Below are 13723 nucleotides of genomic sequence, written 5' to 3'. Positions count from 1 at the left end.
GATGGATGGATGGATGGATGGATGGATGAACTGTCATGATCCTGGCTTTTCCAGCATTTTCTGCTATGGACTCACTTTCCTGTTTGATATTTTCCGTTCGACTTTGTTTTAGTTTTCAGTTTGGATATTACCTCTGCCTAGGTTATGTTTTCATCCTGATCTTGTTAGTTGTTAAGTTTTGAGTTTTGGAAGAACCGTCCAAAGACACACGGGAAAATATGGCATGAAGTGACACAGTGTGTGCCTCTGTCTTAAGTGGATTAAAAAATTGCTAAAGTTGTTTCACATCGCTCAGAGGAACACATGTTTATAGATGCATCCCTACCGAACCCTAACAATGATTCTAGGACAGAACAGCAGCTAAAATAACTCAAATGTTAACCCTTTAACACATATTGTATCATATCTGATTTGAGTTTTTGAGACTTCTACATCATCAGTATTTTGGGTTTTTTGGGGGGTTTCTTCCTAAAAAACTTCCATAAATTGCACAATACATTTTAAGCAATTTTAAAAAATGGTACATGTAGCAAATACTATGCAAATAAAAATCGTATGTGGAAATTAACATTATTTTTTAAACACATTTGGCTCAAACTCTCCATTTTGTTTTTTAATTAGAATTTTTTGGTAATTATTTCATATTTCAGGCTTTAAGGGGTCAATGATATGATATGAAGTATTTAAAGACTATCGCATGAGATCATAAGAACAAACCTCAGCTTCCATTTATCCTTAGTTAGCAACAGAGCTGGAAAAGTTGCCTTCAAATATGATATATTTGGCCATTTACAAGGTAAATGCAAATATGGTAACCTGCACAGTTTGCTCTTCGTGTAGGTTTCAGCTCACCTGCACTGACCAGTATTGCGGTCACACTGAGCCCCTGCATTTGCAGCGATGCCGCTTGGGGAGCATTCACAATTCTCACAGCCCAGCAAAGGGTGGTAGCTGAAAGTCTGATTCTGACACACATCGCAGGCCGGTCTGACTGTCTGAGGAGGGCAGATGCAGCGTCCTGTCACTTCGTCGCATAGTCGGCGGCCACAATCACACGCTGCGCAGAGAGGACCGTAATGAGGACAAAATTAGATGCAAATTATATTTTGAGAGTAAGTAACAAGGAGTGAATGATGACTTAAAAAGAAAAGAACTACAAATCAAAGGTAAATGTTGACTCACGTCTGCAGTAGGGAAATCCGAAGTATCCAGTGGCACACTTTGTGCACTGCCGCCCAATCACATGCGGCCTGCAGGGACACTGTCCTCCAACTGCATCACAGACGCTTCCTGTAGAGCCAGATGTGTCACAGTCGCACGGCAGAGCACCATCGTTATATGCTGCAGCAAGAGAGCGGGACGAGTCTCTGCAGAACTGGGAAGATGTTCTTGGGCTAAAGTGACACACACAAAGATTACTTTTAGATACAAATGTGGTTTTATACTCAAACATGACAGCTAGAGGGCACCATTTCCAAAAACATTGGTGTTTTGAAGGCTGTTACCTCAGCATGGGTAATGAAATATCCCATATATTAATATCAATATATTAAAGCCATCAACTACATATCATCACAAAAAAAAAACATGTCAAATTGTTGAATGCTTATGTCATTATTTGTTGGATACCTACTCAATATAGAACCCTTCTTCTCGGCACTGCTGTATGAAATCTTCAGATTTATCCAGAGGTTTCTCTCTGAGGAGCTCTGGGGTGTAAACGCTATCAGGTACCAACATGATATAATCCTAAATAAAAGATAGAAACCATATCAAAAACAATCTCATATACCCTACATCTTTGTTTAAGTAATACAGAGTGATAAAGGATTTAAAGTTATTTCGGCTTTTTTATTATTTGCTTCAGCTTAATGGAGAAGGAAAATTAAAGCACACTGAACAGTACACAATCATAGCCCAACCTGCCCCCTGCCTTATACAGCCTGGAAGCTTAGCCTTTATAAACCCACAAGCCACTGCCAGGTAGAATACAGTCGTTTCATTGTTGTTGTTGGGGATATGGCATAACACTGAGGAGAGAAGACCTCAGGATGCCAAGTCCTCAACCTGAACAACACTAGTGCAAAACACAGGCTTCGCATGCCTTCAGACTGTAAACAAGTATTTTTATATTTCTCGCTCATTCAGTTCCGATGGTGTTTAACACATAACACAAAACACTGACCAGAATCAGAGTCTTTCTAGGTGGCACCCTCACAGAGATGACGGGTAGCTGCCAAGGATTTCTCTCAAAGTCAAGGGCAATGCGCCCATCAGCAATGACTACCTCCCTGCATCCTGAGACTGCTGGGCAGAACGAAGCATTTATCATGCCTGCAAGAAAAGGACATTTTAAATGGGTAAAGAGAGAAGACAGGAGGGCGCCGCACAGTGACTCATCGCCCTGTTAAAGCCATGTGGGGGAGCTGATCCAAGGCCTCTGCTCATTTTCTCATGAGCATTGGAACTTTATCTGCTCTTAAATAGGAATCAACACCTCTGTGGGAATGATTTCCCAGTCACTGCCAAAGTAAAGAAAAAACATCTAAGGGGAGGCAGTAAGGACTTCATTCCTCTCTAACACTCACCCTTCCATTCACGGCCCGCGTCAGCTCGCACTTCCACAGGGAAGGAGATATGTTCAGGCTGGTGATAATGCACTATTATCACATACCCGCCCGGAAGAGGCACATTGGGGGTGAAAGTAATCTCCGTCTGTGAAAAAAAAAAAAACAACATGAGAAAACCTGAATGAGTGTCTTTTGGTAAAAAAAAACAAAAAAAAACAGCAGGACAGCACAAACTGAATGTTTTGGGGGCAAAGCTGCTAAATAATTCAACCAGCTGAGGAAGGGCACAGTGATACCTGTGGGAATTTAAGTAGTATCCCATCACACTCAGGTTCACGGACAGGGATCACCCCAGACTGTCGTCTGTGCCTCCAATCCTCAATCTCTCTTTGTTGGGGAGCCACAGCTGGTGTGGACAATAGCTGGCCATCGCGGGCTGCATACAGGATCCAAGCTGAAGTGGGTTTGTCAAACTGCCACGGGACACAGTGCCAGCTAAACACAGTAAACAAGAATTCAGCTTCAACATGTTTTCACTCTCATATTATTTGTTAAGAATATACAAAAAAATAATTTCATCGTGATACAGAGGCCAACGTTTATAAAGTATCTGAATGATTTTAGAGGCTCAGCAGTGCGGAAGCCATTATTATGTTCATTGTTTTAAATTTGTGGGCATTTTTACGCTGAAGTACAACAACTGCAACAAGTCAATTCTAAGTATTTGTTTGTTGGCTTATTTTTCCCTTCTGAGTAGATTTCCTGTTCTCTGCTCAAGGTCACGTGCACAGCAAATAACAGAGCTCGACACTGACAGCTGGAAAAGCGGTAACATCCAACCCGCTCATTACATTCAGAGACGATTTAGTATGAGAGAAGACTGAGTTAGACTGTAAGTTCAGCCTGAGGTAAGTGAGCTTGCCAACCTCAGGGAATGCATACAATCACACCTGGAAAACAGCTGTGTCCGTTCAAGACTTACGTGTCTTCGGTGAAGCGACCGTGAGTGGAGACGCACAGGACTTTAGGGTCTACATACTCAATGGAGAACTCGTCTGCAGGAACCGCGTACACTTTATACTACACAGAGAAAAAGATGTCTTTAAAGCTCCATGTTGCTGCCTCGATATGAAGCTGTGACACATCTTTTGGCCAAACTTTTCACTTACCAGAAGGAATGATGCTGTGGAGGTCTGCAAAAGGACTTCAGTCCTGTGACTTAGCTGAAACACTGCTACTTGGTTTCTGTTGTCCACCGCCACACTTCGACACAGATTGCTGCACGGGTTAGGAAACACAACAACACTTACATGAAACGTGCACATATTATTTAAGCTTCTATCTCTAGGATATTGATAAGCATTCAGTTAATAAAGACCTAAATCAAATCAATATTATTACAAGTAATGTTATGAAAGCATCAAGTGTGGCATTCACCTGAAGGCACAGCTGTAAATATTAGCCCTGCCCATAACCGGGTCAACTGATTGTCCACTGATGAGTATGTTGACATTTTGGACAGTGTCCACCTCGCTGGCATACTCCAGAATAAGCATGTATGGCCCAGAATCAGGTACAGGCAGGCTGAGCTGCAGCTGAGACTAGAGGAGACAGAACATTTATTTAAGGGAGACATTCAGGCATTTTAGGATAATAAAACTAAAAAAAAATAAACCGCAAAAAGAAGTAAATCAAACATCAATATATAAATGCAATGTTCACAGATTGATTATCATTGCGAAGTAAGATCCAGTCTATAAACTGAACTGCAGTCTCGTGGTTTTATTCCGGACTTTAGCGCAGATAAAGGGAACCTGTTTTTTTCTTTTAATAGCTTAACTGTTTTTACACCGCACACGCAATTTTTACACTAACATTCATCTTTAAAATACTGAACCTGTCTCCCATTGAGAGCAGCCATTTCAGGGTGATCAGGGGTGAGACGCCGCACACGAGCCTGTCTCCTCTTGCGCCCACGCCGGGTTGTGAATTTTCCCTGTGAGCCCAGTGCGGAGCTGAAGCCATCCAGGGCTATGTGCTTATACAACAGACAGCTGAGACACACGCACACACGCAAAAAGAAAAACGTTAACAATCTACCAACAACAAGAAAGATGAGAAAAATAGTGGAGAATGAAATTTACTTTTCATGCTTGTTTGCGGTGGGTAAATATGTGCATGGCTGAGTGATCTTTTCCTGCAGGAGAGGCGCTTCATAGTAATCCTGGGGTAGTAACACTAAGTAGTCCTGATAAAGGCAATGACACAGAGTGACAATACATATATATATTGTTTTTTTAAACTTGCAAAACACCAAATGACCAGTAATTTTCCACTTTTAAAATGACATCTATACATCAGTGATTTCTTTATAAACTTACCAGGAGAACTCCTTCTGCTCTTATGTGCATAATCCATGTCCCAGGAATCAATTCAAAGGGCTCAGCAAAGCCGTCTCCAGGCACAGTGAGGAAGGATGGGGACGGACTAACGGGAAATATTACTTCTTTACTCTGTTCTGACCCTGCAGAGCACCGAGCACAGATGGCTTTAATGTCAGACACTGGCAAACAGACATTTTCCAAATCAAGACAGCACGCCTGGATTTAGAATGCATGACGGGTTAGAGTTGACATTTTAATGGTGAAATATGGGAGATGCTTCCATTTCAGAGGCAGCCTTACCTGGAGTGCCTCTGCTATTGGTCGCCTTGATGCTAGCAATCACACGGGTGCTGCTGGGGTTACTGAACCGCAGAACAACACGGAACAAATGCTGCCTCCCATCTTTCGCCTCAACATGCACTGTTACTCTGACTTCAGTCTGCGGGGAGGACAACAACACACACAGCTGACTGCGAGGGTAGGGGTTTGAGTAGATGACGAAGGAACAACGTTAAAGAAAAGCAAAAGTTAAAAATGAAGTTAGGTGGATGGAGAAGTCAGGCAAAGAGAGAGTGTTAATCAACAGGCAGCAAGCAAGGTGAAGAAAGCATAACAGGAGGAGCAAAGCAGACCCTTCACTTACAGTCACAGCAAGACTGATAGCCAGTTTCATCCACCACCAAGATCCAAGCTCGCACTTGTGCTCTCCCCTTATGTCGGGGGGTGGCGTAGTGCATTAGAATATGGAAAGGTCCAGAAAAGCCAACAGTGAGCATTAAGATCACCTCTGGCTGAAGAGAGAGAGTGTTAGTGCTAAGAGAGCTGATGTCCTCAATTGTGTATCAGCACTGAAATTACAAAAGGCTGTGCACTCAGGTGAAGATTATTTGTGCAGTGGCAAAAGCAAAAGAATCACAGTGGTAACAGAGAAGACTGGAAAAGGAAAATTGTGATAATACAAAAGTGGCAGACACTACTAGTCTCATGTAATTTATACAACAATGGCATTAAAGCATCCGATACATTAATGCACAAGTTTGAATGGACGAACCTGTGCGGGGGACATCACAGCGTAACCTCTCCAGCTGAAGTCTGGGAACTCCTGGGAGCTATAACCAAAGCGTACTGGTCTGGAATTTGGTGAGGTACCATCCTCCACCTCAAACTTCAGCTGGTGCAGAGTGGGAAAGTAGTAGCCAGGTGCTGGCCTGGTAAAAAAAAAAAAAAAAAAAGTTACATCGTTTGATTAAATGCTGCAAATATGTTAAAAAGAACCATTTTCATCCCAATTTAATGACATTAAAATCTGCCATGTCTTACTCGGTGCATTTATGGCCAATGATATTCCTCCGACACTGGCACTGTCCCGATATGTCATTGCATGCCATGCCAATGGCACCACCTATATCGCATTGGCAACCTTTTGAGGGAATAGAAAAAAAAAACAATCATTTTCTACATCAAACATGTTCCTTTATGTGATATTACACTGAAAATCAGTGCTTCTTCTCTGACCATATGTTGGAGTTGTTTTGGGGCACATATTATGCAACTGTCCTTCTGAATATGAAAATATTTACACTCAACCAGATGCCAAGATTTATCACCGGCGTTACAGAAAGTACCCTATTTAAATATGTCAGCATTTGGTTGTCTTTTGAAAAAACATTTTTTATTTTGCGCATGTTCTTGAAATCCTCGTGAGACTATCTTTTCACAGAAATACTTCTTTAGGAGACGTAGGTGTCAAAGCAGTAATGTTTACTACATCCTGGCATCAAGAAGGACAAAGACGACCACAAGCCCTCACTGGATGCACTATCACACATTTCTGAAGGCTGTTCTTCAACAGGGAGAATTTATACTTTTGTAATATTCTTTGGTTTACATAAGAAAAAGAAGGTCCTCTGTTATCTTCCTTAGATAGAAGATCCCTGAAAGACCTTGGGGCCTCCCAAGATGAAAATAAGGGGCGCCTGAGCAGAAACCACAAGGACGGCATCAGGGTTAGGTCACTGCACTCCTAATAAGCTGCACTAAGCATGACCTTTCAGACCTCACCTATAAAAAATATTCTGTGCACTTTGCCGTTTATTTTTATTATAATATATATTTAACACGTTAAGCCATAAAAAAGGATGATTTGTGCATTTTAACCTTTAGAAACTTTCATCAAAGATCATTAATCTGCATTCAGTATTGTTTTCAACAATGAAAGATAAAAAAAAAAGCTTTGATGATTGAAATGTCTTGGTGTCCCTAAACTTCAGAGGAGATATGTACTGTACTATGCATTAGTACTTATATACTAATAAAGTGGTTGTTCTTATTACTAAGGGACAATAACATTTAATGTTTAAATGTATCCAATGCAAAGTTTCAGGCTTAACAGAGAAACTTAACAACCTTGTTTATGTTCAACAGAGGTTTTATTAAAAGTTTTGTCAAGCAAATAAGCAAGTAGAATTAGTGCATTGTGCAAATATGTATCGGAATTTCAGGAGCAGGACCACGCCAAACACGCTCCTTCCGGCTGTCATCTATATAGGTTCCCCCAGTTCTGCAAGCTGATCATTCTCATTTACGTGCCCCACCCTCCCTCCCTCCTTGTTCTCCATTCTTCAGCTTCTTCACTTCTATTTACTACATGGGGATCTGCCAGGCCCGGGAGCCGTCGCCAGTCCCCTTCGAGGCCTTCCCCAAACCGCAGCTCAATTCATGTCAAAGCATTCACTTTTACCTACTAAAACGCTGTCAAACCTAAAATGAGGACATGGGCCCAGTGAGTGAAATGAGAATTAAAGTCCACTAAGAGGTCAAGGAGATTAAAAGACAGTCACATCAACGTAACTTAGTCTAATTTCATGAAAATCTAACCAATACTGCAGGACAACAAGGGATTCCTGTAAAAGCGGAAAAGCCCCCAAGAAATAACAAATATGAATTTAAAAATTTGAGTGAAGAGCCACTAGGTCATCACTGTTTGTAAGTTTAGCTGAATGCTGCCCACTACTGTGGCAGGAGTAGCAATTCTTATCGATTATGCTGTTGCTGACCAGTCTTTTGGCTGGTTAAGATAAAAGCTTAAAACAGCACTAAGGCACCTGTTTTTCAGTCAACGCAATAATTTCTAACAATAGTCAGTGTTGCACTGAGGTTGGCTCGCTAAATATCTAAAGTCATTGGTAAAAACAGCGAAAAAGGAAGAATGCTTGGTTGCTATTTTCTTTCTTAAAGTCTATCCTTTAATAATACAGCACATGTAAGCAAGAAACAAGGTTGGAAGTTCAGCAAAGAAACACATTCTCACCTTGACACCCGTAATAATTCTTTTTCTGCAGCAGGAAGTATCCATCTTTGCAGGAGTCACACGCATGCCCGCATGTATTAGGCTTACAGTGACACTGTCCACTTTTCTGTGCAAGCAGACCATCAAGAGATGATTAATGCTGCAAATGTGCGGTTATTCAAACTGCTGACATTAACACGACCACATGAAAACACTCACCTGTTCACACTCTCCAAGACCACTCAGAGTCCCTTTCAGGTCACAATGACAATCTGGTATGAGAGACAAAAATGGGTGAGGTTATGAAAATGTAAATGGGAGAGGGGGGTGGGGGGCTCTACAGTGAATAGACACTGATTGCAGGTTTTTGCAAAATTCACGGGTGAAACACAACATTGTAAAACCCTCCAGCCTTCAGAGATTTGCACATCAAAGGTCCAAAGGAGCTTTTCAGGCTGCAGCTTGCGTTCAGCCGAGTGGGGAAAAAAAGAAAACTTTTCCCTCAATGTCCAGCCACAGTCAACCAGATGCATTCTTGGGATATTAAAAACACCCCACCCCACTCCTTCTTGAGCATTGAGGGAACGTGGTAGCGATAACAGTTTTGCAAGAGAGCAGAGCAGTAACAACAGACATATGTGAACAAAGCCAGGAGCTGTTCTCCTTAGTTTCCACTATATTAAAAATTTTCAATTGAATAAAGCAGGAGCAGCTTTTGTAGAGGTTATAAAAGTAGATGTTCAGACGTTCTATTTTCAATGTGTCACTGGATACTTTTTTATGCAATCTCAGGAGGAAATCTCACAGTGGAAGCAGGCAGCAGGGATTTGCCTGTATAATGTGTTATTCTTCAAAGGCAGAACCAGCCTTGTTGATAGAGGTACGTTGACGTATAAGATGGGACAAAGCTCATATCAGTACCTTGTCAGATTGTTCCTGGCAATTTAAAAGCCTTGAGAAATATATGGTCAGAATTAAGACATTTTTGCCTCTATGGATGCCAAATAAGCATTCTTCTGTCATGTTTCCCCCTTTTTCCTTTATTATTCAAATTCCTTTTTACTTACCGATACAGCCACGGGGATTGTCTACAGCTAGATTCCAGTATAGAGGTTTACACCTGTCACACAGGGTTCCCTCTACATTTGCTAGGCAGCGGCAAGAGCCCTGAAACAACAGATAAGGAGTCTGAGAATTGTTGAGACTGGTAGCTACTGCTGAAAGCCTTATATTTGTTTAAAATCAGAGCGATAAAATCAACTGCAAGTGCCTGCATTTTCTATAAAGATGTTTCTTTACACTGAAACTTGGCAGCATTTCTTTCTTTCTTCTAAGTGTGCATTATGCTCCAAACTGAAAGGTGACTCTCAGAAATACTTCAATAGATGCCTAAATAAATACTACGTGTTGTTTTTCCCCTTTATAATGGAAGGAAGCCTCTTTTCCTTTTTTAATTTCCTTTGGTTTTCACCAGAAAAACACTTCCTTGTGAAACCGCGCAGGATGACGTGGAGTTGTGTTATCAGTTGTAGGGCTGTTAGTCAATGCAAACCCACACCCATCACTGGATTTATACTGTGACCACTTCTATCAGCAAGGAAAATAAAAGCTTGTTCCAGATAGGGCCACGATGCACAGAAAAATGCAACTTAACAGAGAGCGGCTCACCGTTCGAGGATCAGACGCTTCAGTTCCTGCTGTGTTACACACACTGATGGAGGCTGGAAGGACAAAATGAAAAAGGAAAAGGTAATATTACTGAGCTTCAACAATAACCACAGCAACAGCAAACAATAATGACCTAAATAACACATCTACCCGCTGTCCATAAAAATGACTACTTTTATGAGTTTGATGATTTCAAGTGTTTACCCGAGCACTGAGGGAATCTCACACCAGAGGCGCAACGATCACACAGTTGACCCACCACACCTGGAAGGCAGAGGCACTGACCCGATAACGGGTCGCAAGTTGCGTCATATGAGCCTTCCTGTGAACACCGGCAGGCTGGGGACAGTTACACAAGCAGACATAAGAACTCTAAGCATTATTATGGTAAGTTGTCTGGTTCTTATACAGCCCTTTTTCTGCAACATGTCTCATTCACCCCTCCACACAAGCACTGTTTTCCACATGTATGTGCTTTCTGTCTACTATTCACATGCAGACGAATGCATCAAAGAGTAACATGTGGTTCAGACTGGGTGAGACAGGGATCAAACCATCAACAATTCAGATGAGTAGATGATGCTCTACCTCCAGAGCCCCAGCCATTGTCCTTAGGGATAAGTGAATCTCATAAGAAAAGAACAGGAATTGAAACTCTTGGGATGAGCTTGTTTATTTTAAGAATCAGATTGTCTTAAGTGATTCCCAGTTGTCTATTCTTGGGAATATGAGTCCATACAAGGAAGAGGTCTATAAATATCACATATTTCATCTCTCTGCGAAACATCGTGTCATGCAAATTGCATTAAAAAAAATCATTTGAGGGGGCAGAGTGGGATTTTTGTGGATGCCGTGGGAGGATTTCTCCTTCAAAGTCATGAGAAGAGGCCACCATAAATCCAACCAAACCAGAAGCTACATTTTTTTTCCCAGCAGCTTTCTCATCAGCAGAGGTCAAAAGTACACAAGTGGTTTATCTACTGTAGTTATACTGATAGACATAGAGGGACAAATCCTACTTACCAGCACAGTCAGGATATCCATAGTAGCCTGGCGCACATTCATCACACTCCCGTCCCCCATAATTGGAGAGACAAATACACTGACCATTTGGACCGCACACGCTGTCGGCCACGCCGGCCCCATCACAGAGACATGCTGAAGAAATAAAATAATAAAGCAAAAATTTATTCTATTTTTATAGCTCTGTATAAACATTTACCCAGAAAAGACCTCATTATAAAAAAATCTGTCCGAATAAGTAATCTTTACATGCAAAAAATCTGTAAACATCAACTAAAACACACATAATACACACGCATTTTTCCACATGTACTTTGATAATTGTTACTGAAATCAGATTGTCTGGAGGGTCCATTTAAAGCTTTAAGGGTCAAGTGTCAAAAACCTTGAGCTAAGACTTAAAAAAGGCCAAATATGTAAGCGTACTTCCATCTGATAATACTGTAAGCTGTTTCATGGAGAGAGTGAAGTTTCTCTCTGTATTGACAAAGCAAAAGATTGCTGGACAAACGAATCCCTGCTGTGTAATTAAGTCACTCCAGTCACACCTATTAACATTTACAGCGCTGATTTGCTGCCTTTGTTCCTGTTCCACATAATAACCACTTGTGGCCACTTCTTTTAAAATAAAACTCCGGTTTCCTAATCATTAACCAGTAACACTGATGACTTTGTGTTTCTTTACAGTCTGCGGGGTTCAAATTCTATGTTGGCATGCACGTCTCTCTCACCCCAGCAGTTTGGGAAGGAGTGGTATCCAGGTCGACAGCGGTCGCAGCGCTCGCCCTCCACGCTCTGCTGGCACAGGCAGCGGCCTAAAGCATCGCATATCCCACCCAGAGTCCCTCTGTAGTCACAAATACACGCTGCGCACAAAACACAGTGGAAGCATTTAATTTAACAATAACAGCAAACAAATTAAATCTTAACAGAAATTCAAATGTGTATTCCTAGTGGAACATTAACGTTTGCTTATAATTGAGGCTGAGCTCTTCCTTTAGTGGAACTCCAAAAAAAAGACAAATACTTCCTTCAGTTGAACTATTCTCATAGTGTGGCACACAGTGGCACAGCTATGCTGGTGCCCACCCCACCCCCTGCCAGGCCCCGCCCAGTAGTGGTTCCCGAATAGGCTTGGCACAGCCACCCAAGAGACTACCATAGTTTTCTTTGCCTCTAAGCAGCTCCCAAGCATGAAACCAGCTTTTCAAAGGCTGTTGATTGAAAGACAGGCTCTTGAGCCTACACGTTAGAGGTAAGTCACTGTTAGCATACGTTCTCTGACAGCTGAATTGAGTGGGAGGAAAAGAATCAAGAACTGATGGTTTTCACTTTAATAGCAATGCCATATTACTGATAATGGATTTCCCAGCTTGAAGGAAACTTATAAATAATATTAGTTTCCACTAAATAGCCCCAAATGGCCACTGCTATCATGAGACTATTTGAACATAAAGTCCCATTGATGGATGAGAAAATGTAAGACCACTGAACTGTTATTCTGAACAACTGCATGCTATCTGGATGTATTATACCAGTATTTTGACCAGCTAAACACAATAAATGCCAGGTTACACATGGGCTACAAATTTAGCCTTCAACTTGACTGACCTCTAACACGTGTTCTTAAAGTTTAAATCAAGACAAAACAGAGTCTGACTCAGTGGCACCACATACAGACCGCTAAAGCTCTTTTGAAAGCCTCTAAGTAAAGTAAGTCTGGAATTTTTTAAAAAGGGTACCCTATAAAAGACCTTTGTAAAAGGCCAAGTTTCTAGTGATGGGATTTCCGGCTCTTTTTAGAGATCCGGCTCTTTCGGCTCGGCTCACTAAAAAGAGCCGGCTCTTTCGACTCCGAACCGGCTCTTCAGGTTGTTTTGTTGCTTTAATTAATTTATCATTAACAATAATATAAAATTATGCAGAAAAGGAATTACTAATGTAAAAAAAGTGGTTTTATTTATATGTTTATATATGGCCCCTAGAGACAAAGCACGTACAAACTCTAAAGCATATACAAACTCCAAAACACATTTCTAGCGTTAACTGAACTTTCAAAACAGAGCTACCCAGATCACTTAAATTACACAATTGAAAGCATGTGTGTATTGTTTGTGTATTCATAGACAAGCACTCATATTTATTCAAATAATTAAAAAAAAAAGTTCATTTACCTGTTACTACCACACACCAAATCCGGTTGTTGATACTTCCTGGCTTGTGTAGCCACTAGGTAACAAAAGCTCAACACTGCGCCCTAGCATCCTGGAGCACTTCTGTTGTCTTTTGTACATGCTTCTGAGTTTTTACGTGTTTTGGAGTTTGTACATACTTCAGGGTTTTGTAAGTGTGTCTGAGTTTTTACGCGTTTTGGAGTTTGTAGTGCTTTGTCTCTAAGGGCCAACATAAATATACTTTATTTATTCACTCCACATAAAATGTAATAAATAAATCATATAATACAAAAAACAACTATTTACATTTTAAACTTTTAACTATTTAAATTTTCAGCTTTTTCCTTTTAAACAAATTGAACGTAAAACAACACAAAACACTGCAAACCACAACACAATTAAAATATTAAAACAAAAAGAAGATGCGCATTCTCTGTCATATGGGCCTGCATGATTTCTGAATCCTTTATCATCTGCAACTGAAAATAGTGGATGATTACTATACCTTTCTAATGTGACGTTGTTGTCCCTTGCTCTCTTTCTCTCTGGCTCTGTTCCTGTGCTACTGCGAGTGTAACTAACGCCCCTCCCCCCTCTGGCAAAGTACAGGCCGCG

At 41.1% G+C, this 13723-nt stretch overlaps 1 protein-coding gene across 3 annotated transcripts in view; it reads right to left on the bottom strand.

The window, feature by feature from the left end:
- Nucleotides 1-13723, bottom strand: part of LOC102303477 (laminin subunit alpha-3) — a 61243-nt gene that overhangs the window by 24802 nt on the left and 22718 nt on the right. For all 3 annotated transcript variants that reach the window (XM_005912719.3, XM_005912720.3, XM_005912721.3), the window contains exons 13-34: nucleotides 11666-11800; nucleotides 10935-11069; nucleotides 10116-10250; nucleotides 9912-9964; nucleotides 9311-9410; nucleotides 8463-8515; nucleotides 8265-8370; nucleotides 6275-6374; nucleotides 6006-6162; nucleotides 5255-5393; nucleotides 4952-5094; nucleotides 4715-4818; nucleotides 4468-4624; nucleotides 4008-4171; nucleotides 3740-3848; nucleotides 3553-3650; nucleotides 2867-3065; nucleotides 2589-2715; nucleotides 2186-2334; nucleotides 1634-1749; nucleotides 1183-1394; nucleotides 853-1057 (exon numbers count right to left, since the gene is read on the bottom strand). In XM_005912719.3, the coding sequence (XP_005912781.1) occupies nucleotides 853-1057; nucleotides 1183-1394; nucleotides 1634-1749; nucleotides 2186-2334; nucleotides 2589-2715; nucleotides 2867-3065; nucleotides 3553-3650; nucleotides 3740-3848; nucleotides 4008-4171; nucleotides 4468-4624; nucleotides 4715-4818; nucleotides 4952-5094; nucleotides 5255-5393; nucleotides 6006-6162; nucleotides 6275-6374; nucleotides 8265-8370; nucleotides 8463-8515; nucleotides 9311-9410; nucleotides 9912-9964; nucleotides 10116-10250; nucleotides 10935-11069; nucleotides 11666-11800 (2896 nt within the window). The remainder of the gene's footprint in view (nucleotides 1-852; nucleotides 1058-1182; nucleotides 1395-1633; nucleotides 1750-2185; nucleotides 2335-2588; nucleotides 2716-2866; nucleotides 3066-3552; nucleotides 3651-3739; nucleotides 3849-4007; nucleotides 4172-4467; nucleotides 4625-4714; nucleotides 4819-4951; nucleotides 5095-5254; nucleotides 5394-6005; nucleotides 6163-6274; nucleotides 6375-8264; nucleotides 8371-8462; nucleotides 8516-9310; nucleotides 9411-9911; nucleotides 9965-10115; nucleotides 10251-10934; nucleotides 11070-11665; nucleotides 11801-13723) is intronic.

The sequence above is a fragment of the Haplochromis burtoni genome, unplaced genomic scaffold (genome assembly GCF_018398535.1).
Source record: "Haplochromis burtoni strain Fernald_Lab_line unplaced genomic scaffold, NCSU_Asbu1 Contig_3, whole genome shotgun sequence".
NCBI classification, from domain to species: domain Eukaryota; kingdom Metazoa; phylum Chordata; class Actinopteri; order Cichliformes; family Cichlidae; genus Haplochromis; species Haplochromis burtoni.
Note: the sequence above shows the minus strand (reverse complement) of the source record. Positions and strands in the feature narration are given on the sequence as shown.